Raw genomic sequence first — 25467 nt, forward strand, 5'->3', positions numbered from 1 at the left:
TCGGTACTCCACTGGAGTCGGTGTGGTGTAGTGTCCTGGCTGGAATCGGTACTCCACTGGAGTCGGTGTGGTGTAGTGTCCAGACTGGAATCGGTATTCCACTGGAGTCGGTGTGGTGTAGTGTCCAGACTGGAATCGGTATTCCACTGGAGTCGGTGTGGTGTAGTGTCCAGACTGGAATCGGCACTCCACTGGAGTCGGTGTGGTGTAGTGTCCAGACTGGAATCGGTATTCCACTGGAGTCGGTGTGGTGTAGTGTCCAGACTGGAATCGGTATTCCACTGGAGTCGGTGTGGTGTAGTGTCCAGACTGGAATCGGTATTCCACTGGAGTCGGTGTGGTGTAGTGTCCAGACTGGAATCGGTATTCCACTGGAGTCGGTGTGGTGTAGTGTCCAGACTGGAATCGGTATTCCACTGGAGTCGGTGTGGTGTAGTGTCCAGACTGGAATCGGCACTCCACTGGAGTCGGTGTGGTGTAGTGTCCAGACTGGAATCGGCACTCCACTGGAGTCGGTGTGGTGTAGTGTCCAGACTGGAATCGGCACTCCACTGGAGTCGGTGTGGTGTAGTGTCCAGACTGGAATCGGCGCTCCACTGGAGTCGGTGTGGTGTAGTGTCCAGACTGGAATCGGTGCACTCCACTGGAGTCGGTGTGGTGTAGTGTCCAGACTGGAATCGGTATTCCACTGGAGTCGGTGTGGTGTAGTGTCCAGACTGGAATCGGTATTCCACTGGAGTCGGTGTGGTGTAGTGTCCAGACTGGAATCGGCATTCCACTGGAGTCGGTGTGGTGTAGTGTCCAGACTGGAATCGGCACTCCACTGGAGTCGGTGTGGTGTAGTGTCCAGACTGGAATCGGCACTCCACTGGAGTCGGTGTGGTGTAGTGTCCAGACTGGAATCGGCACTCCACTGGAGTCGGTGTGGTGTAGTGTCCAGACTGGAATCGGCGCTCCACTGGAGTCGGTGTGGTGTAGTGTCCAGACTGGAATCGGTGCACTCCACTGGAGTCGGTGTGGTGTAGTGTCCAGACTGGAATCGGTACTCCACTGGAGTCGGTGTGGTGTAGTGTCCAGACTGGAATCGGTGTGGTGTAGTGTCCAGACTGGAATCGGTGTGGTGTAGTGTCCAGACTGGAATGGGTATTCCACTGGAGTCGGTGTGGTGTAGTGTCCAGACTGGAATCGGTACTCCACTGGAGTCGGTGTGGTGTAGTGTCCAGACTGGAATCGGTATTCCACTGGAGTCGGTGTGGTGTAGTGTCCAGACTGGAATCGGTACTCCACTGGAGTCGGTGTGGTGTAGTGTCCAGACTGGAATCGGTACTCCACTGGAGTCGGTGTGGTGTAGTGTCCAGACTGGAATCGGTATTCCACTGGAGTCGGTGTGGTGTAGTGTCCAGAATGGAATCGGTATTCCACTGGAGTCGGTGTGGTGTAGTGTCCTGGCTAGAATCGAGGTACTCCACTGGAGTCGGTGTGGTGTAGTGTCCAGACTGGAATCGGCACTCCACTGGAGTCGGTGTGGTGTAGTGTCCAGACTGGAATCGGTATTCCACTGGAGTCGGTGTGGTGTAGTGTCCAGACTGGAATTGGTATTCCACTGGAGTCAGTGTGGTGTAGTGTCCAGACTGGAATCGGTATTCCACTGGAGTCGGTGTGGTATAGTGTCCAGACTGGAATCGGCACTCCACTGGAGTCGGTGTGGTGTAGTGTCCAGACTGGAATCGGCGCTCCACTGGAGTCGGTGTGGTGTAGTGTCCAGACTGGAATCGGCGCTCCACTGGAGTCGGTGTGGTGTAGTGTCCAGACTGGAATCGGTGTGGTGTAGTGTCCAGACTGGAATCGGTGTGGTGTAGTGTCCAGACTGGAATCGGTATTCCACTGGAGTCGGTGTGGTGTAGTGTCCAGACTGGAATCGGTATTCCACTGGAGTCGGTGTGGTGTAGTGTCCAGACTGGAATCGGTACTCCACTGGAGTCGGTGTGGTGTAGTGTCCAGACTGGAATCGGTATTCCATTGGAGTCGGTGTGGTGTAGTGTCCAGACTGGAATCGGTATTCCACTGGAGTCGGTGTGGTGTAGTGTCCGGACTGGAATCGGTACTCCACTGGAGTCGGTGTGGTGTAGTGTCCAGACTGGAATCGGTACTCCACTGGAGTCGGTGTGGTGTAGTGTCCAGACTGGAATCGGTATTCCACTGGAGTCGGTGTGGTGTAGTGTCCAGAATGGAATCGGTATTCCACTGGAGTCGGTGTGGTGTAGTGTCCTGGCTAGAATCGAGGTACTCCACTGGAGTCGGTGTGGTGTAGTGTCCAGACTGGAATCGGCACTCCACTGGAGTCGGTGTGGTGTAGTGTCCAGACTGGAATCGAGGCACTCCACTGGAGTCGGTGTGGTGTAGTGTCCAGACTGGAATCGGTATTCCACTGGAGTCGGTGTGGTGTAGTGTCCTGGCTAGAATCGGCGCTCCACTGGAGTCGGTGTGGTGTAGTGTCCAGACTGGAATCGGTATTCCACTGGAGTCGGTGTGGTGTAGTGTCCTGGCTAGAATCGAGGTACTCCACTGGAGTCGGTGTGGTGTAGTGTCCAGACTGGAATCGGCACTCCACTGGAGTCGGTGTGGTGTAGTGTCCAGACTGGAATCGAGGCACTCCACTGGAGTCGGTGTGGTGTAGTGTCCAGACTGGAATCGGTATTCCACTGGAGTCGGTGTGGTGTAGTGTCCTGGCTAGAATCGGCGCTCCACTGGAGTCGGTGTGGTGTAGTGTCCAGACTGGAATCGGTACTCCACTGGAGTCGGTGTGGTGTAGTGTCCAGACTGGAATGGGTATTCCACTGGAGTCGGTGTGGTGTAGTGTCCAGACTGGAATGGGTATTCCACTGGAGTCGGTGTGGTGTAGTGTCCAGACTGGAATCGGTACTCCACTGGAGTCGGTGTGGTGTAGTGTCCAGACTGGAATCGGTATTCCACTGGAGTCGGTGTGGTGTAGTGTCCAGACTGGAATCGGTACTCCACTGGAGTCGGTGTGGTGTAGTGTCCAGACTGGAATCGGTACTCCACTGGAGTCGGTGTGGTGTAGTGTCCAGACTGGAATCGGTATTCCACTGGAGTCGGTGTGGTGTAGTGTCCAGAATGGAATCGGTATTCCACTGGAGTCGGTGTGGTGTAGTGTCCTGGCTAGAATCGAGGTACTCCACTGGAGTCGGTGTGGTGTAGTGTCCAGACTGGAATCGGCACTCCACTGGAGTCGGTGTGGTGTAGTGTCCAGACTGGAATCGAGGCACTCCACTGGAGTCGGTGTGGTGTAGTGTCCAGACTGGAATCGGTATTCCACTGGAGTCGGTGTGGTGTAGTGTCCTGGCTAGAATCGGCGCTCCACTGGAGTCGGTGTGGTGTAGTGTCCAGACTGGAATCGGTATTCCACTGGAGTCGGTGTGGTGTAGTGTCCTGGCTAGAATCGAGGTACTCCACTGGAGTCGGTGTGGTGTAGTGTCCAGACTGGAATCGGCACTCCACTGGAGTCGGTGTGGTGTAGTGTCCAGACTGGAATCGAGGCACTCCACTGGAGTCGGTGTGGTGTAGTGTCCAGACTGGAATCGGTACTCCACTGGAGTCGGTGTGGTGTAGTGTCCAGACTGGAATCGGTACTCCACTGGAGTCGGTGTGGTGTAGTGTCCAGACTGGAATCGGTATTCCACTGGAGTCGGTGTGGTGTAGTGTCCAGAATGGAATCGGTATTCCACTGGAGTCGGTGTGGTGTAGTGTCCTGGCTAGAATCGAGGTACTCCACTGGAGTCGGTGTGGTGTAGTGTCCAGACTGGAATCGGCACTCCACTGGAGTCGGTGTGGTGTAGTGTCCAGACTGGAATCGGTATTCCACTGGAGTCGGTGTGGTGTAGTGTCCAGACTGGAATTGGTATTCCACTGGAGTCAGTGTGGTGTAGTGTCCAGACTGGAATCGGTATTCCACTGGAGTCGGTGTGGTATAGTGTCCAGACTGGAATCGGCACTCCACTGGAGTCGGTGTGGTGTAGTGTCCAGACTGGAATCGGCGCTCCACTGGAGTCGGTGTGGTGTAGTGTCCAGACTGGAATCGGCGCTCCACTGGAGTCGGTGTGGTGTAGTGTCCAGACTGGAATCGGTGTGGTGTAGTGTCCAGACTGGAATCGGTGTGGTGTAGTGTCCAGACTGGAATCGGTATTCCACTGGAGTCGGTGTGGTGTAGTGTCCAGACTGGAATCGGTATTCCACTGGAGTCGGTGTGGTGTAGTGTCCAGACTGGAATCGGTACTCCACTGGAGTCGGTGTGGTGTAGTGTCCAGACTGGAATCGGTATTCCATTGGAGTCGGTGTGGTGTAGTGTCCAGACTGGAATCGGTATTCCACTGGAGTCGGTGTGGTGTAGTGTCCGGACTGGAATCGGTACTCCACTGGAGTCGGTGTGGTGTAGTGTCCAGACTGGAATCGGTACTCCACTGGAGTCGGTGTGGTGTAGTGTCCAGACTGGAATCGGTATTCCACTGGAGTCGGTGTGGTGTAGTGTCCAGAATGGAATCGGTATTCCACTGGAGTCGGTGTGGTGTAGTGTCCTGGCTAGAATCGAGGTACTCCACTGGAGTCGGTGTGGTGTAGTGTCCAGACTGGAATCGGCACTCCACTGGAGTCGGTGTGGTGTAGTGTCCAGACTGGAATCGAGGCACTCCACTGGAGTCGGTGTGGTGTAGTGTCCAGACTGGAATCGGTATTCCACTGGAGTCGGTGTGGTGTAGTGTCCTGGCTAGAATCGGCGCTCCACTGGAGTCGGTGTGGTGTAGTGTCCAGACTGGAATCGGTATTCCACTGGAGTCGGTGTGGTGTAGTGTCCTGGCTAGAATCGAGGTACTCCACTGGAGTCGGTGTGGTGTAGTGTCCAGACTGGAATCGGCACTCCACTGGAGTCGGTGTGGTGTAGTGTCCAGACTGGAATCGAGGCACTCCACTGGAGTCGGTGTGGTGTAGTGTCCAGACTGGAATCGGTATTCCACTGGAGTCGGTGTGGTGTAGTGTCCTGGCTAGAATCGGCGCTCCACTGGAGTCGGTGTGGTGTAGTGTCCAGACTGGAATCGGTACTCCACTGGAGTCGGTGTGGTGTAGTGTCCAGACTGGAATGGGTATTCCACTGGAGTCGGTGTGGTGTAGTGTCCAGACTGGAATGGGTATTCCACTGGAGTCGGTGTGGTGTAGTGTCCAGACTGGAATCGGTACTCCACTGGAGTCGGTGTGGTGTAGTGTCCAGACTGGAATCGGTATTCCACTGGAGTCGGTGTGGTGTAGTGTCCAGACTGGAATCGGTACTCCACTGGAGTCGGTGTGGTGTAGTGTCCAGACTGGAATCGGTACTCCACTGGAGTCGGTGTGGTGTAGTGTCCAGACTGGAATCGGTATTCCACTGGAGTCGGTGTGGTGTAGTGTCCAGAATGGAATCAGTATTCCACTGGAGTCGGTGTGGTGTAGTGTCCTGGCTAGAATCGAGGTACTCCACTGGAGTCGGTGTGGTGTAGTGTCCAGACTGGAATCGGCACTCCACTGGAGTCGGTGTGGTGTAGTGTCCAGACTGGAATCGAGGCACTCCACTGGAGTCGGTGTGGTGTAGTGTCCAGACTGGAATCGGTATTCCACTGGAGTCGGTGTGGTGTAGTGTCCTGGCTAGAATCGGCGCTCCACTGGAGTCGGTGTGGTGTAGTGTCCAGACTGGAATCGGTATTCCACTGGAGTCGGTGTGGTGTAGTGTCCTGGCTAGAATCGAGGTACTCCACTGGAGTCGGTGTGGTGTAGTGTCCAGACTGGAATCGGCACTCCACTGGAGTCGGTGTGGTGTAGTGTCCAGACTGGAATCGAGGCACTCCACTGGAGTCGGTGTGGTGTAGTGTCCAGACTGGAATCGGTATTCCACTGGAGTCGGTGTGGTGTAGTGTCCTGGCTAGAATCGGCGCTCCACTGGAGTCGGTGTGGTGTAGTGTCCAGACTGGAATCGGTACTCCACTGGAGTCGGTGTGGTGTAGTGTCCAGACTGGAATCGGTACTCCACTGGAGTCGGTGTGGTGTAGTGTCCAGACTGGAATGGGTATTCCACTGGAGTCGGTGTGGTGTAGTGTCCAGACTGGAATCGGTACTCCACTGGAGTCGGTGTGGTGTAGTGTCCTGGCTGGAATCGGTGCTCCACTGGAGTCGGTGTGGTGTAGTGTCCAGACTGGAATCGGTATTCCACTGGAGTCGGTGTGGTGTAGTGTCCAGACTGGAATCGGTACTCCACTGGAGTCGGTGTGGTGTAGTGTCCAGACTGGAATCGGTATTCCACTGGAGTCGGTGTGGTGTAGTGTCCAGACTGGAATCGGCACTCCACTGGAGTCGGTGTGGTGTAGTGTCCAGACTGGAATGGGTATTCCACTGGAGTCGGTGTGGTGTAGTGTCCTGGCTGGAATCGGTATTCCACCGGAGTCGGTGTGGTGTAGTGTCCAGACTGGAATCGGTATTCCACTGGAGTCAGTGTGGTGTAGTGTCCAGACTGGAATCGGTATTCCACTGGAGTCGGTGTGGTGTAGTGTCCAGACTGGAATCGGTATTCCACTGGAGTCGGTGTGGTGTAGTGTCCAGACTGGAATGGGTACTCCACTGGAGTCGGTGTGGTGTAGTGTCCAGACTGGAATCAGTATTCCACTGGAGTCGGTGTGGTGTAGTGTCCAGACTTGAATGGGTACTCCACTGGAGTCGGTGTGGTGTAGTGTCCTGGCTGGAATCGGTACTCCACTGGAGTCGGTGTGGTGTAGTGTCCAGACTGGAATCGGTATTCCACTGGAGTCGGTGTGGTGTAGTGTCCAGACTGGAATCGGTATTCCACTGGAGTCGGTGTGGTGTAGTGTCCAGACTGGAATCGGTATTCCACTGGAGTCGGTGTGGTGTAGTGTCCAGACTGGAATCGGTACTCCACTGGAGTCGGTGTGGTGTAGTGTCCAGACTGGAATCGGTACTCCACTGGAGTCGGTGTGGTGTAGTGTCCAGACTGGAATCGGTACTCCACTGGAGTCGGTGTGGTGTAGTGTCCAGACTGGAATCGGTACTCCACTGGAGTCGGTGTGGTGTAGTGTCCAGACTGGAATCGGTACTCCACTGGAGTCGGTGTGGTGTAGTGTCCAGACTGGAATCGGTATTCCACTGGAGTCGGTGTGGTGTAGTGTCCAGACTGGAATCGGTACTCCACTGGAGTCGGTGTAGTGTAGTGTCCTGGCCGGAATCGAGGCACTCCACTGGAGTCGGTGTGGTGTAGTGTCCAGACTGGAATCGGTATTCCACTGGAGTCGGTGTGGTGTAGTGTCCAGATTGGAATCGGTGCACTCCACTGGAGTCGGTGTGGTGTAGTGTCCAGACTGGAATCGAGGCACTCCACTGGAGTCGGTGTGGTGTAGTGTCCGGACTGGAATCGGTACTCCACTGGAGTCGGTGTGGTGTAGTGTCCGGACTGGAATCGGTGCTCCACTGGAGTCGGTGTGGTGTAGTGTCCAGACTGGAATCGGTGTGGTGTAGTGTCCAGACTGGAATCGGTATTCCACTGGAGTCGGTGTGGTGTAGTGTCCAGACTGGAATCGGTATTCCACTGGAGTCGGTGTGGTGTAGTGTCCAGACTGGAATCGGTACTCCACTGGAGTCGGTGTGGTGTAGTGTCCAGACTGGAATCGGTACTCCACTGGAGTCGGTGTGGTGTAGTGTCCAGACTGGAATCGGTACTCCACTGGAGTCGGTGTGGTGTAGTGTCCAGACTGGAATCGGTACTCCACTGGAGTCGGTGTGGTGTAGTGTCCAGACTGGAATCGGTACTCCACTGGAGTCGGTGTGGTGTAGTGTCCAGACTGGAATCGGTATTCCACTGGAGTCGGTGTGGTGTAGTGTCCAGACTGGAGTGGGTATTCCACTGGAGTCGGTGTGGTGTAGTGTCCAGACTGGAATCGGTACTCCACTGGAGTCGGTGTGGTGTAGTGTCCTGGCCGGAATCGAGGCACTCCACTGGAGTCGGTGTGGTGTAGTGTCCAAACTGGAATCGGTATTCCACTGGAGTCGGTGTGGTGTAGTGTCCAGATTGGAATCGGTGCACTCCACTGGAGTCGGTGTGGTGTAGTGTCCAGACTGGAATCGAGGCACTCCACTGGAGTCGGTGTGGTGTAGTGTCCAGACTGGAATCGGTACTCCACTGGAGTCGGTGTGGTGTAGTGTCCGGACTGGAATCGGTGCTCCACTGGAGTCGGTGTGGTGTAGTGTCCAGACTGGAATCGGTGCTCCACTGGTGTCGGTGTGGTGTAGTGTCCAGACTGGAATCGGTATTCCACTGGAGTCGGTGTGGTGTAGTGTCCTGGCTGGAATCGGTACTCCACTGGAGTCGGTGTGGTGTAGTGTCCAGACTGGAATCGGTACTCCACTGGAGTCGGTGTGGTGTAGTGTCCAGACTGGAATCGGCACTCCACTGGAGTCGGTGTGGTGTAGTGTCCAGACTGGAATCGAGGCACTCCACTGGAGTCGGTGTGGTGTAGTGTCCAGACTGGAATCGGTATTCCACTGGAGTCGGTGTGGTGTAGTGTCCTGGCTAGAATCGGCGCTCCACTGGAGTCGGTGTGGTGTAGTGTCCAGACTGGAATCGGTACTCCACTGGAGTCGGTGTGGTGTAGTGTCCAGACTGGAATCGGTACTCCACTGGAGTCGGTGTGGTGTAGTGTCCAGACTGGAATCGGTACTCCACTGGAGTCGGTGTGGTGTAGTGTCCAGACTGGAATCGGTATTCCACTGGAGTCGGTGTGGTGTAGTGTCCAGACTGGAATCGGCACTCCACTGGAGTCGGTGTGGTGTAGTGTCCAGACTGGAATGGGTATTCCACTGGAGTCGGTGTGGTGTAGTGTCCTGGCTGGAATCGGTATTCCACCGGAGTCGGTGTGGTGTAGTGTCCAGACTGGAATCGGTATTCCACTGGAGTCAGTGTGGTGTAGTGTCCAGACTGGAATCAGTATTCCACTGGAGTCGGTGTGGTGTAGTGTCCAGACTGGAATCGGTGTGGTGTAGTGTCCAGACTGGAATCGGTATTCCACTGGAGTCGGTGTGGTGTAGTGTCCAGACTGGAATCGGTATTCCACTGGAGTCGGTGTGGTGTAGTGTCCAGACTGGAATCGGTACTCCACTGGAGTCGGTGTGGTGTAGTGTCCAGACTGGAATCGGTACTCCACTGGAGTCGGTGTGGTGTAGTGTCCAGACTGGAATCGGTATTCCACTGGAGTCAGTGTGGTGTAGTGTCCAGACTGGAATCGGTATTCCACTGGAGTCGGTGTGGTGTAGTGTCCAGACTGGAATCGGTATTCCACTGGAGTCGGTGTGGTGTAGTGTCCGGACTGGAATCGGTACTCCACTGGAGTCGGTGTGGTGTAGTGTCCGGACTGGAATCGGTGCTCCACTGGAGTCGGTGTGGTGTAGTGTCCAGACTGGAATCGGTATTCCACTGGAGTCGGTGTGGTGTAGTGTCCAGACTGGAATCGGTATTCCACTGGAGTCGGTGTGGTGTAGTGTCCAGACTGGAATCGGTACTCCACTGGAGTCGGTGTGGTGTAGTGTCCAGACTGGAATCGGTACTCCACTGGAGTCGGTGTGGTGTAGTGTCCAGACTGGAATCGGTACTCCACTGGAGTCGGTGTGGTGTAGTGTCCAGACTGGAATCGGTACTCCACTGGAGTCGGTGTGGTGTAGTGTCCAGACTGGAATCGGTACTCCACTGGAGTCGGTGTGGTGTAGTGTCCAGACTGGAATCGGTACTCCACTGGAGTCGGTGTGGTGTAGTGTCCAGACTGGAATCGGTATTCCACTGGAGTCGGTGTGGTGTAGTGTCCAGACTGGAGTGGGTATTCCACTGGAGTCGGTGTGGTGTAGTGTCCAGACTGGAATCGGTGCTCCACTGGAGTCGGTGTGGTGTAGTGTCCAGACTGGAATCGGTACTCCACTGGAGTCGGTGTGGTGTAGTGTCCAGACTGGAATCGGTATTCCACTGGAGTCGGTGTGGTGTAGTGTCCAGACTGGAGTGGGTATTCCACTGGAGTCGGTGTGGTGTAGTGTCCAGACTGGAATCGGTGCTCCACTGGAGTCGGTGTGGTGTAGTGTCCAGACTGGAATCGGTGCTCCACTGGAGTCGGTGTGGTGTAGTGTCCAGACTGGAATCGGTACTCCACTGGAGTCGGTGTGGTGTAGTGTCCAGACTGGAATCGGTACTCCACTGGAGTCGGTGTGGTGTAGTGTCCAGACTGGAATCGGTACTCCACTGGAGTCGGTGTGGTGTAGTGTCCTGGCTGGAATCGAGGTACTCTACTGGAGGCGGTGTGGTGTAGTGTCCAGACTGGAATCGGTATTCCACTGGAGTCGGTGTGGTGTAGTGTCCAGACTGGAATCGGTACTCCACTGGAGTCGGTGTGGTGTAGTGTCCAGACTGGAATCGGTATTCCACTGGAGTCGGTGTGGTGTAGTGTCCAGACTGGAATCGGCACTCCACTGGAGTCGGTGTGGTGTAGTGTCCTGGCTGGAATCGAGGTACTCTACTGGAGGCGGTGTGGTGTAATGTCCAGACTGGAATCGAGGCACTCCACTGGAGGTGGCGTGGCAGTGTCCAGGCTGGAGTTGGTGCTGCTCCTCCAGTGTGCACCCAACAGAAGACAAGCTGTACTACGGTCGACCTCAGATTTCTGTGGCATTCGTGGACTATGGGTCTGGACTACATATTTTGCTGCATGGCTGTATTTTACTGACGTGCTTGCTACCTTGTATGTTCTATGTGTGTTTTCTGCTGCGTGTGATTGTTGGTACTGTGTTTTGTACCTTGGCTCTGGTGTAACGCTGTCTAGTTTGGCTGATTTCATGCATGGGTGAGGGGTGGGGTGACAAGGCAAAGGGTCAGAAAGGTGGTGTGGGTACAAATGCTCGTTTCTAAAACAGTAGAATTAGTTTCTTCTCTCAGCCCACTTTTAGTAATTGTTCATTCTTATCGGAATTATGTGCTTTTGATGACATTCACAACTACAAGTGATTTTTCTGTATTTTCTGACTTATGAACAAAAATCAACTTAAGGATGTTATTTATAAATCAACAAAATAGAGAAAAATGAAGAACTGAATAATCTGGGAGAACCTCTCAGACAAGGATGGAGGGAAGAGAAGGTGTTAAAATAGTGTGAGGGCAACACGTCAGAACTGAATCTGCATTCATTCGAGCCAGCCAGACAGGAAGCTGAGTGTGCAAACCTTCCTGGAATGATCAATGCTCCAATAAGCAATCCTCAGATACACAACCTCAGTAAAATGTAGGATTTACAGAATGTAAACTGCCTTTGCTAACTCCAAGCATGTGTCCTAACATGAAACAGTTGTGTGAACATTATTCTGGACATTGAACAGAACTCAGCAGATGACAGCAGAATTTACTAGTTTTTTTACCTCAGCGTTTGACATTTGATATAAATCCTTGTATGCCATGTAGACCAGGAAGGAATTCACACCTGTCAGAAATAAAACAGATAGCTTTAAAATATAGTAAAACAGGAGGAAAAGCAAAATACATAACCTGGATGACACTGAGTATCACGTTCAGTTTCTGAATCAATCATAGTAATAAATTTGTGCCATCTTTGTAAATAAAAACAAAACCAGCAACACACACAAAATGCTGGAGGAACTCAGCAGGTCAGGCAACATCTACAGAAAAGAACAATCAACGTTTTGGTCTTCAGGACTGGAAAAGAAGGGGAAAGATGCCGGAATAAAAAGGTGAGGGGAGGGGAAGGAGAATAGTTAGGTGGTGATAGGTAAAGCCATATGGGCAGGAGAGGAAGGAATCTGGTAGGAGAGGAGAGTGTACCAGAGGAGAAAGAAAAGGGATGGAGGACAGGCCCCGGGGCAGGTAAGAAGAGGTAGGAGGCCAGAGTGGGGAATTGGTGTGGGGGGGTGGGGGGGGGGGGAGAGATGGGATGAAAATTTTTGTTACTGGAAGGAAAAAACACCATTCATGCCATCAAGTTGCAGGGTATCCAGATAGAATAACGTTATGCTCCTCCACCCCGACAGTGGCCTCATCATGGCAAAAGCAAAGGCCGTGGACCGACATGTCAGGGGATTAAAATGCTTGGCCACCGGGCAGTCCCACCTTTGACAGATGGAGCAGAGGTGCTCGACGAAGCGGTACCCCATTTTATGAAGAGTCACACCAGTGAAGGAGGCCTCATCTGGGGGGCCAGACACAACAACAGACAACCCCAGCAGATTTGCATGTGAAGCTAGATATGTCCCTTGTGGCTAGAGGGATCAGGGGGTATGGAGAGAAAGCAGGTACAGGGTCCTGAGTTGGATGATCAGCCATGATCATACTGAATGGCGGTGCAGGCTCGAAGGGCCGAATGGCCTACTCCTGCACTTATTTTCTATGTTTCTATGAAGTGCTGCCTCACCTGGAAACACTGTTTGGGACCCTGAAAGGAGGTGCTCATCACCTTCAAGCTGTCCTCCTTCCCTTCCCCCCCAGCTTTTTACTCTGGCGTCTTCCGCCTTCCTTTCCAGTCCTGAAGAAGGGTCTTGGCCTGAAACACTGATTGATTGTTCATTTCCGTGGATGCTCTCTGACCTGCCGAGTTCCTGCAGCATTGTGTGTGTGTTGCTTAGGATTTCCAGCCTCTGCAAAAGTTCTATTGATTGTAAAAAGAACCTCAATTTGTTGTTAATGATTTTAATACATTAGTTTAACAGGTATTCAGTGCCTTGAGGTGTAAATTCAAATACTCTGTTACGTGACACAATTACTCACCCAAAATCTAACAGGTAGGTCTTACTGTGATTCCAATATATTATTGGATGAAAGGCAAAAGAAACTTTATAACCTTTCAGGGTAAACGGCAAGCATATTTGGCTCTCTCCAGCACAGGTTTTCTCCAAAGTTTTTTTTCTGCCCCTTAAAATATGCATATTTTTATATTCCATTGGAATGCTTACTTTATATGTCAATGGAGCATAGATTTTTTCTGTCCCAAATAGTCCAGCAGCATCAAGTTTGAGGGGTTATCATGCACAGGCCAATCCATTGATGTTCAGGAGAAGCAGGACCCTACGCTGTAGTCAGTGGCCACAGAGTTCTGGAGACAGGGGTGCTGGTTTCGGTGTACCCTTCAACCACGGTAGTGTGGATGGTTAGCGACACATTAATACAGCTCAGGGCACAGCTTGGCGTTCAATTCCAACGCCATCTGCAAGGAGTTTGTCTGAACTCGCGTGTAGGTGTGAGCTTCCCCTGCGTGCTTGTTTCCTCCCACAGTTAATTGGTCATTGTAAGTTGTCCTGAGATTAGGCAAGGGTTAAATGGGTGGTTTGATGGGTGATGCAGTTCATTGGGCCGGAACAGCTTGTTCTGAGATGGACGGATGGATAAATAAATAAAAACTCCTGCCCCTTGAATTAAGCCTGTCTGCAACACGGTGGACAAGTATATAAAGGAATTTAAGGTGGAGGGTTAGTTGGGAGGCAGGGTTTAAGGGTCGGCACAACATTGGGGGCTGAAGGGCCTGTACTGTGCTGTATTGTTCCATAAATGCCAGGCAAAGTGCATCATTCACGGAGCTCATCTTCCAACAGTAGTTGACAGTCATCTCCGTACACCGGAGACCATGGCTCCCCATTGACACAGTTTACAAGCGCACAGGAGTCTCATTTGTGCCCCAGCCACCTGGACAACGTGTAATGGCACTGACGTCCTGGCTGTGCAGGAAGAGCATGATAGGGTGGGCCATTCTCACCTGCTGGGGTCTTGGTGCCTATTTCTCCAACAAACCCTCCAGGACATTCTCAGCTGACCAGTGCCTGAAAGACGTGGTCAGAAAGTTTAATTTCAGCTTTCCAGACAGTCACTTGCACTGCATTATTGAAGTCAGTTTGCTAAAGAGCAGTTATATTCAGTTACAGGTTCCCACCTCAAAATGAAACTCTGGACCACCTACATTATATTTGTGATATCCTGTCAAAGGCCTTTTCTTGGTCTAGTTGTGTGCAATTCTGGTGGCCCCATTACAGCAAGGACATGGAGGACTATAAAGAGGTTTGAAAGGATGGTGCCTGGATTAGAGAGTCCAAGCTCTGGGGGAAAGGTTGTCTAAACGTGAATTGTTTTCTCTGTGAGGTCTGAGGTGGTGGGGGGGGGGGGGGGGGGTGTAAAGAACTGATAGTTAAGATTATGAGAGGCATAAATATAGTTACCAGCCAAAAATTTTTCACACAGAGTAGGAATATCAAACACCGGTACTGAGATTGAAAAGTTCCCTAGTACAAAATGGATTCTTGACACTCTCAGATTTAATCACATGTACATCAAAATATACAGCCAACTGCGTCATTTTCGTTAACAACCAACTCCCCCAAGGATGTGCTGGGGACAGTCCACAAGTATCATCACACACTGCAAGCCAACATACAATGCTCAGAACAATCAGCAAAACGATACATAGCAACAACAGCAATGAAACCCCATTCCTAAACTCCGACCCAGCCACTCACACACAGACAGGCCGCTGTCCTTGGTCACAGACTCTTAGACGTCAGGTTCCTGGCGAGACCTGCAGACATCAGGCCCCAGAATTTAAACCAAGGTACACACAAAAAGCAACATTATATAAGAACATAGGGAACAGGACAAGCAACACAATCTACCTTATGATTCTGCACCGTCTACCTGAACTGTACTTTCTCCATTCATAAACCACTTGAGCTCATAAATAGATCAAAGGAACGAAGACCATCCTCATCAACCTCGAGGGATAGCCACGACGAGGACTTTCTCTGTAACACTCTATTTGGCACTTTATTGTGGTGTCCCTGCATTAATTTGATCACTTTCTCTCCGTGCATCAAAATACTAAAACAAAAGCAGTAGGAACTTACCTTGCTGGTGCTAAGACTAAACTTAAAGTTTAAAATAAATTTTATTATCAAAGTACATATATGTCACCATATACAAACCTGAAACTCATTTCCTTGTGAACATACTCAACAATTCTATCGACTAGTAACTAAGATTAATGAAAGATCAACCAGAGTGCTGAAGACAACAAACTGTGCAAATATAAATTAACAGCAATAAATAACAACATTAAATAAAAAGTTCATGAAAGTGGGATCATTGGTTGTGGTACATTTCAATGATGGGGCAAGTGAAGCTGAGTGCACCCATCCCCTTTTGTTCAAGTGCCTGATGGTTGCGGAGTAGAAGTAGTTCTTGAACTTAGTGGTACGAGTCACCAAGCTGGTTTGTACCAAATGTACCCTGTGCAGGGAAATGTAGAACAAACCAAATTGTGGAACAACAGAATTTAAATCAAGGAACACACAGAAAGCAATACTATACAAGAATACAAGAAATAGCAAGATTAGGCAATCAGGCCTGTCAAGCCTGCTGCAGCATTTAATAAAATCATGGTTGATCTGGCTGTTGGCTCAACTCCACCTACCTCCCTTTTCCATAACTTCCTTCTCTGATTTGCTGGGCAGCGAATCCCACAAATTCAACACTCTTCAGGCACAGCAGCTTCACTTCTTCTCCATACTAAATCTCAAGTTAATGTTCACTAGTTCTAGTCTCACTTCAGTGGAAGCAACTTACCTGCCTCTATCTTATCTCTACCCCTTTCATAATTTTATACGTTTCTATAAGATCTACTGAATTCAAGCGAGTATAATCCCAGGCAACTCAATCTTTCCTCAAAGGGTAACCTCCCCCACCAATCACTGAAATCAACCTGATAAACCTCCTCTGCACAACCTCCAAAGCGAGTAAGCCTTTCCTCAAGAAAGGAGGCTAGAACTGCAGGCAAGTCTCACCTGCACCCTGCATGGTTGTAGCATAAAGCAGAGTCTGTCAGGAGTTTCTGCTAATCAGATGCATTAATTGACTATGAATTACTAATTGCCAAAGATACTGTTAAAAGTGTCAGAGTGAGAGGTACAGCAAGAGGGAGAGAGGTGAGAGCATGGAAGAGAGATTGATTGTGAAGGATGGAAATCTGAAAAACAGAAAATACTAGCAGCACTCGGGTCTGGCAGCACCTAGGGAAAGAGAGATAGTTTTAATGTTTCAAGTTCAGGATCCTTTTTAATCTAAAATGCTACAGGTTTCTTCCCACAATTGCTGCTTGACCTACAGAGTACTTCCAGTGTTTCTGTGAATGTTGGAAACCCAGGATAAAAACCTGAAGCTGCTGGAATTACAAAGCAAGTTAGGCAGAACTTTACAGAGAGTTACTAACAATAGGATAGTGGGCTGATTTGTGTTTCAGATCATATGTTACACCTAGACCTTGACAGGAAGCATTCTGAAATGCTGTCAACTTCAGAGGGTGTTCATCAGGTCAGGGACACAAAGGAAACTTCTCATCAATACTGTATGGAGAAACTGACACAGTGAGGGACACACAATATTTTAGATTGGTCATTAATCAGAGAACCTTGAAGGTCTTGTTTTGACTTAATGGTAAATGGAGCACCAGAGAGAACATGAGGGAATTCAGGAAGAACAAAATGGAATTTTTTTTTTAAGAGCCTGTTTGATGGTTGTTTTGGTCTTGGCAGGGCAAAAGGGATGTTCCAGTGCCAAGACCAAAAAAGCCATCAAACAGGCTCTAAGAAAAAACAATTCCATTTTCTTCTTCCTGACTTCCCTCATGTTCTCTCTGGTGCTCCATTTACCCTCAAGTCAAAACAAGATCTGTTCATTGTCAGTTGTACATGTAAAAGGTGTTGCATTTGCAGACATCCCACCTCTCCCTGGAAGTTCTGGGAGTCTCCTGTATATCGAAAGCGGCTCCCTTACGCCCGCAAATTATATACAATATCCCGTAAATCGATTTTTTTTGAGACTGAGAGAGACAGATGTAGCGAGACTGACAGAGCATCCTGATTGGTCTCTCTGTGCTAAGTGTGTATGTGGCATCTGTTAGTCTCGGGAGACCATGGGTCTGCGCCCGCTCCAGGACGCAGGCCTGGGCAAGGTTGTATGGAAGGCCAGCAGTTGCCCAAGCAGCAAGTCTCCCCTCTCCACGCCACCGATGTTGTCCACGGGGAGGGCAAGGGCCGATACAGCTTGGCACCAGTGTCATCACAGGAGTTGCCAGAACGAGGTTGAAGGTAACGTCAGACTGCCTTAGGGACTCCAGCTCCGGATTTGTCTTCAGGGTTTACTCCCGAAGCCTTTCCCATGAGTCGTTATGGCCGAAAGGCAGGGAGGTTTGAAATCAGAGTTTTCCCCGTTAGATGGACTGCCTTCCCAGGCTGACGAGCTCCATCTACCCAAAGTGCTACTTGTGCTAAGTACACCCATCAGTTTTCTCTGTGGGCGGGCTTTACAGTCAACCTCTCACTCTCTCTCTCTCTCTCTCTCTCTCTCTCACTGTCCGTTAGTTCAGTTCAGTGTCCTGCAGCGCCTTGGCAGAGTGTTCCAAAAACAGAAAATATAAAACGTACTTCACCCCAGACTACACTAAAGTGTACCCCTGCCTAACAGGGGTGAAAAGTAACAACAGTAACAGTAAAATCTGTGAGCTCAGGGCAGTTGAGATTCAAAGAGCTCTGCCGGTCGATGAAGCTGCTTTGGGTGCTGCCAAATTCTATTTGTGATGTAGAAAGGGCATTCAGCATGGTGCGTCACATTGAGACAGAATTCAGAAGTCAGCTGTCTCACAAAACACTTGTGAATCTGATATCTTGCAAAATTAACAAATTCATTGACACAGATTGAGGCTTCCGGCAAAATGCTCAAATCTGCCAAGCAAGCCACGTCACAGTACAAGGAAAGTTTGCAAAAGCATAAAAGCTATTTGCATTAGCATTTGGCTATTAGCATTGAGATTGCCAACAAAATACTCAACAAGGTACATATATATATATACACACACACACACACACTTTTATTTGTATATATATATATATATATATATATATATATATACACACACACATACACACTTTTATTTATATATATATATATACACACACATACACACTTTTATTTATTTATATATAGATAAACACACATACACACACACACGTGTGTGTAAATAGTTTCAATATGTGATCAAATAAATTGTTGTGTTCTTTCATAATCAAATGTCCTGTATGCATATACCCTTGGAGGTCGACCAGGTGGGGGGTGGTATATGGAGTTGGGGGGTGGAGGTGGTGGTGCTACCTCCCTGAAATGAGTTTTTGCAGGGTGGGATGTCTGCATTTGTCCTCCTTTATTATCCACAGGCACGTTTATTTAATTCCACTGACCTTGCTGACCTGATTCTCTAAAATTATGCAACCAGCACAAATGATTGCATGATTTATCTTTTTAAATAGCTAAATCATACTCAATGTTAAACAAGATCCTATAACCATGCCATTATATTGTAAAAACATTACACTAAAAATTGTTCCAAAAACTGGTCACAGTGCCAGATCAGATTAATCACAGTCAATATATCTACTTCTAATTTAAATTCAAAGGTGCCCCAAGGACAACAAAAGACAAGTATTCTGATCCAAAGTTTTTAAATTAGAAAAAAGTTTAAACATCAATGCAACAGAAACGGAAACATTTTGGCTTCTATTTAAAATACATTACTATTAGTTTAACATCTATTAGACACAGGAGGTAGAATGCAATTTGAGTTGAATGTGATGTGATAAATTTTCAACTGTTTTAAGGGAATTTATCAAGTAACTATTAATAAAGAAATAACAAATCAATTTATTTTATAAACAAAGATTACATCTTAAAATACTGCAAAATTTGCACAGATTTGTGCTTGAGCAGAAGCCAGGATTTATTTACAAGCTTTAGGGTCAGTCCTTCTTCAAGCTGGGAGAATTCCAAGTAAACCTTTACTGGAATTCTCAGAAAACACTCTCCATACAGAATTCCATTAGCTGTACAGCACTGATAGCTGCAAATCTTCAGATATTTCCTGCCACACATGTAAATACAAGCTAAACAAATATACTTTCAAATAAATTTTCTCATTTGTGTTTAATGAAAGGGAAAACAATACTAGGATGCTTGGAAATCTTATGTTGTTATACATCAATACTTTAAATGCTTTTTCTCAAATTCACGAAATAAATAAAATTTTCCATCTCAAATTGATCGAGATACATTCTGCTTTGCCTTCAAGTCAGTGAATAATTCATGAAGGGGCTAATTATTCTTAAAGTACTTCGATCTATGACCACCTTTGAAGAAATGAGTGTACTACAACCTGGTCACAAAATCTACCAAATCTACAGGATAGTGGTGAGCGCAGGAGGCCACGCTAACCCACCGGTGTAAAACAGAGGACAGGTGCAATTCTGATGTGACATTAAACTGAAGCCTCAAAATTCTCTTACGGCTGTAAGATCACCCAGGCGGTCGAGTAAGGTAGGTATCCCTGATATCCTGACTGTTCACTGAAGTTCATAAAAAAATAGAATAGGTCTCCATTTTACTACTCCACTTCAGGGTGCCTTCAAGGAAAGCCGACTTTGAATAAGTCTTGATGCGAGGTCTTGAACAGAAACAGCAACGATTCCCAACATTTACAGATGCTGTCCGACAGCTGGGCTCCTCCAGCACTTCACTTGCTCCAGATTACAGCATCTTGTGTCTTTATAAAGAACCTCTAGTCAAACTTCAAATGTTATTCATGGGTGTCTCTGCACAAATTGTACAGTACACATCCTAAATAACAACGGAGCTCATTTCATTGCGACACTGAAGCCTTGAACAAATGTTGTGTAAATGCAAATTTTTTTCTCTTAAAGACACGAGCTGAACTTCCAAAGAAAGCTCAAGGAATATTTTTTTTGAGCAACAGCACAGAATAGACCATTCCGGCCCTTCGACTAAACACTTGGCACACATCACTTACTTAAAAATCAGAGAATAATGTAACAATGATCTGGGGGAGAAAAATGGGAAACGTTTCAGATTGAAGAGCCCAGATCAGGCCACAGACCTAAACTTGATAACACTGACTATTTAAAATAAATAGCAGAATATGCTGAAAACACTCCGCAGGTCAGGAAGTATCTGGGAAAAGAGCCGGTTAATACTTTGGGCCTGTGACCCTTCATCAGAGCTAGATCGATGTTGTTCAGTATTTTCTCTTCCGTGTCCAATTCCATCATCTGCATTTTCATATTGTTTTACGACCATTTCAATGCTTTAGGCTCAAGATATGGAGCACCTGATCATTTTTAAATTAAGTAAACTCCATGTGTTATTCTCAGATCAAGCTCAGTCAACAAGTTTGGCACAAACTGTACTCAACTCTACTTGTTTTAGAAAAAAAAAAGTTGCCTCCCCACTGCCCAACTCACTATGCCCAAACCAATTTCCTATGGAAGGTATCTGCATAACCACCGAATTCAAATGTGCCAGAAATCAGCTGTGTAATATTTTACAATAAAAGTAATGTTTATTTTTAGTATTCCTAGACCTATTTAAGAATAGCTACATTGTAATGTTAAACAAAGGGTGAAAGTGTTCAGCAGCCGGAAAAGAAAATTAGGCAGGGTATTAAACAGAGTTCCAATTCAATGTTGGCTGCTTTGTGCTTCTGCCAAGGACCAATTTCACTCCCCAAGGAATTCAAATGGCAGCAGGCAATTTATCTAGCAAAATGAAAAATGACAGGAGTTCTCTAGTTGAATCCCAAGTTTGCTGCACTAACAGAGTGGCCTGCAATGCAAACTTAAGAAAAGAAAAACCCTTGCCTAAAAAGCTCAGAAGATAATGTTGTATATTCAGACTTCAAGACCTACAAACTCCATTTCACCACCTACAGATGTACTTCAGAGACACGAGCTCAATTTGGATAGATTCTTCAAGAACTTTTCACAGATTCAGCAATATACTACTGAAAACTGGGGACAGTCACAAGTCAAACCTTTGAGAAATGGCAGCATTAAGAAACAATGTCACACTGCTTTGTCCTTTTTTAAAAAAAGTTAACTTATTTCCAACCGTCAAAGGTTTTTACATTCATCGTGCTCTTCACTGAACAGCTGTGTTGAAATTATAAATGTACCAGCTATTGTCAGGAATAGCATCATCTTGGCACTTAATGCTAGCTGACCTTGACTCTCATTAGAACATTACACTTCATGCTGAGTTTACAGCAGATACATTGTCAGTCTTGATATTTTTACTACTCTCTTGAATATTGCTCATTATGGGGGAAAAAAGCAATCAACATGAATTTTTCTCTTCAATTGTCACAAAATCATTCCCAGATCCTCCTTGCTCTGTTCTTGTAAACCTTGTGCTTTTACTTCTCCTTTACTTTTACTTCCAACAAGGACTGGTCAAGGCTCAACTGCGTTCTGTATCTTTTGTTAACTATTCAATGAGGTTAAATCCTCTTGTGTGCATGATATTGTCATACGGCTTGGGAAAATGCACTGAAGTTTCAGGTACAGTGTCAGTCAAAATACCACTGACCTTTTCTTTAATGTCTTCTTCCATAGTAAACTACTTTACTTAAGTCCCCATTTGAAGCAAAATCTTGGTTTGCTCCATTAATAAGAACCAGGCATATATCGTGAATCTGAGGAAACCTGAGTATTTCATGGTCTATTCCCATCAACCTGCACCTGGACCATAGCCCTCCATACCCTTAGCATCCATGTTGCTATTCAAACTTCTCTTACATGGTGAAATCGATGACATTCACCACTTGTTCTGGCACCTCGTTCCACACTCTCATAACCCTCATGTTCCCCTTAAACTTCTTCACCTTTCACACTTAACCCATGGCCTCTAGCTGTAGTCCTACCCCACCTCAAAGGAAAAAGCCTGCTTGCCTTTACCCTATCTATACCCCTCATAATTTTGTATACCTCGATCAATCTCCCTTCAATCTTCTATATTCCAAGGAATAAAGTCCTAACCTATTCAATCTTTCCTTATAACTCAGGTCCTCCAGTCTTGGCAATGTCCTCGTAAATTATCTCTGTACTTTTTCCAACTCTACTTATATCTTTCCTGTAGGTAGGTAACCAAAACTGCATACAATACTTCAAATTAAGCCTCACCAACCTCTTACACAACTAACATTTAAACTGCCTGAAACTTAAAACACTGCTGTGACATATTCATGTTGAACATATTTTCCCAGTCCATATGCAACTCGAAACCGTCTGTATGCTGATGTTACCAGCCACTACAATCAGCAGCTTTGCTTTTTGCCCACTGTAGAAGACTAAATATCCCACTTGCCCTGGTGCTCGGAGGATGCACCCTCTGGACACTCGCGCTTTTACTGTGGAGAATAACACCACATTTAAAAAGCAAGTCGCTGGGACTTTCAAGAGAACTTGAAATAGTTTGTGTTATTAGACACTTGGCAAGAGGCATTAAAAAGTTAGGTTTAAACGGATTGGCTACTGTGGGACCGAGTCAAGGTTAGAGTGAGAAGTTAAGAGGCAGAGGCTAAGGCAAATTTCTTTCTTATTTTACAGTTAGAGTACTGGGAATGACTATCAGGGCAGTGGATTGCTCCTCTTGTGGGGCATGGGAAGACAGGCAGGCCTCCAGCGTCCTTGATGACTACACCTGGAATAAATTCATCTTGCTGCAGATTCTTACAGAATGCATTGGGGACTTGGAGTTGGATGACCTTCAAATCATTTGGGACACAGAGGGGTTTACCGATAGGAGATACAGGTACGTAGTTATACCTAAAGTGCAGGGCACAGGTAATGGCTGATCGCCAAGAGAGGAATGGGGGGGGTAGGCTGCCAGTGCAGGGGAAGTTGGGCTGAAGGGCTTGTTAAGGTTGTACTGCTCTATGGTGGGCCGAAAGGAATATTTGTGACACATGATTACGGATTTGGAAGACTTTGTAGACGGAGTGTTAATGCTCACACTCCTGCACACTGAGGTGCTTGGAGCAGGCAGCCCGTGTCACTGAAGCCAACAAAAGATGAGGATCTCGGCTGCCGGCAAGAGCACAAGCTTGGTTCTGGGTTCCAGTTCCTGATCTTCAAACACGTTATTCCTATGGTTGGCAAAGGTTGCGCTGGCACACAAAGTGATGGTGAAATTCATCACTGCTGTCACTCTTCATTGCGGAAAGGTTCTTAAGGTACAAGCAGTCCACAGATACCAGACTCTTGTCATAGAACTTTACTGTTAGTGCTATGTTCTGCGATGCAGCTACAGCTTGAAAACTATATCATTGAAAACTATATCAGCAAGTTTGCTGACGATACTAAACTGGGTGGCAGTGTGACATGCAAAGCGGACGTTAGGAGAATACAGGGAGACTTGGATAGGCTGGGTGAGTGGGCAGATACTTGGCAGATGTCATTCAATGTGAATAAATGTGAAGTTATCCACTTTGGAAGCAGGAACAAGAGGGCAGAGTATTGTCTGAACGGTGTCGAGTTAGGTAAGGGAGAAATGCAAAGAGACCTAGGAGTCCTAGTTCACCAGTCAATGAAGGTGAATGAGCAAGTGCAACAGGCAGTGAAGAGGGCAAATGGAATGTTGGCCTTTGTTACAAGGGGAATTGAATACAAGAGCAAGGATGTTCTTTTGCATTTGTACAGGGCCCTGGTGAGACCACACCTGGAATATTGTGTACAGTTTTGGTCTCCAGGTTTAAGGAAGGACATTCTGGCAATTGAGGAAGTGCAGCGTAGATTCACTAGGTTGATTCCTGGGATGGCAGGGCTGTCTTACGCAGAGAGATTGGAGAGATTGGGCTTGTACACGCTGGAATTGAGGAGATTGAGAGGGGATCTGATTGAAACGTTTAAGATAATTAAAGGATTTGATAGGATTGAGGCAGGAAATATGTTCCAGATGTTGGGAGAGTCCAGTACCAGAGGGCATGGATTGAGAATAAGAGGTCAGTTATTTAAAACAGAGTTGAGGAAGAGCTTCTTCTCCCAGAGAGTTGTGGAGGTGTGGAATGCACTGCCTTGGAAGACGGTGGAGGCCAATTCTCTGGATGCTTTCAAGAAGGAGCTGGATAGATATCTGATGGATAGGGGAATCAAGGGATATGGGGACAAGGCAGGGACTGGGTATTGATAGTGAATGATCACCCATGATCTCAGAATGGCGGTGCAGTCTCGAGAGGCCGAATGGTCTACTTCTGCACCTATTGTCTAGCTCAGTTTTGCATTGCACCTGTACTTAAGTATGCTGGTGCACATGACAATACACTTGACTGTGGCTTTGAACACTGGCAAGGATAGTGCTACGGCAGTGCAAGGTTGGTGGAGGACCCTTGATCTGTGCGTATTAAGAAGCCTGCAGTCTCTGACAGCAAGCCCCACCTGCACATTGCAGCCCAATGGCTCAGTTTGGAGGGACAAAGATTGGAAGCATCCTTGGCTGAACAGTTTCCTACTTATGGGTTTGCTGTATTCCAGTGGGAAGCTTGCTAAAGCTGAGATACAATATTGTAGGAGGCAGCCTGAGAAGAAGTGCAGAGGGGCAATGATGTTAGGCATAACACCAACCAGCAGTCTGGTGCAAGCACATTCATGAAGACACTGGCATGCCAGCAGGCAGTAGGCACAAGGAAATATATTTCGGTGGGTGTAGCCAATTGAGGGAAAGGTTCTCCATAGTTCCTCTCACATGGAAATGAATATAGAGACCAGCAGGACCAATGAACAATGAGAATCCAGCTCTCTAACAGACAGCCTTCTTGAATTTCCCCAATGTCCTCATTCCAAGCAATCTTATCCTTGCCCTCGTTAACAGTAATGTTACTTTCCTAACACTCCTGATGAAGAGAACAGCTCCTTTACTTCGTTGTAGCAGGCAGAGGTTTCTGCAATAGAGTTGTGATCAGCTGTCCTTCCCTCCTGTCTGCTGCTTTGACAATAATAGGCTGGTAATTTTATGCAGCTGCTACCTTTGGTTTCTCTGGTGCGTGAATTCTACTCCTCATTCTTAGTTAGATTGTCAGAGCTTCACAGACCCATCCTACTTATGCATATGGGAGTCAACATCCTCTTCAAGTAATGCTGCTTGTCGAAATGTTGTTATCCATGTTGGCAGTGTTTTTGTGCTGGGCTTTGTACAACTTGTTTGTCCAACTTTGTTCCCAATCCCCAAAGGCTGTCACTTCTAAGAAACAGTCTTTGCTGATAACCAGCATTACACAAGACATGCATCAGCAACGCATCGTTCACTGGGCTGGATAATCCAAGCAAAACCGCAGCTCCAATGCTGAATCGCTCAGAGGAGGGAACAACACAAAACTCACACCAGTTGAGATTTAAAGGACAGTGAGGAATGAAGAGCATGAATATTCAGAGTCCGCCAGAAGCATTTCCCCTTTTTAAAGTATGTGTCAGCACTTTTGTCAACTACTACGATTCCAAAGTCTTCCATTTTGA

General features: G+C 47.9%; 1 protein-coding gene across 4 annotated transcripts in view; it reads right to left on the reverse strand.

The window, feature by feature from the left end:
• Positions 1-25467, reverse strand: part of LOC132405309 (dihydropyrimidinase-related protein 3-like) — a 235740-nt gene that overhangs the window by 85648 nt on the left and 124625 nt on the right. For all 4 annotated transcript variants that reach the window (XM_059990017.1, XM_059990016.1, XM_059990019.1 and 1 more), the window contains exon 5: positions 11491-11552. In XM_059990017.1, the coding sequence (XP_059846000.1) occupies positions 11491-11552 (62 nt within the window). The remainder of the gene's footprint in view (positions 1-11490; positions 11553-25467) is intronic.

Source organism: Hypanus sabinus, chromosome 15 (genome assembly GCF_030144855.1).
Source record: "Hypanus sabinus isolate sHypSab1 chromosome 15, sHypSab1.hap1, whole genome shotgun sequence".
NCBI lineage: Eukaryota > Metazoa > Chordata > Chondrichthyes > Myliobatiformes > Dasyatidae > Hypanus > Hypanus sabinus.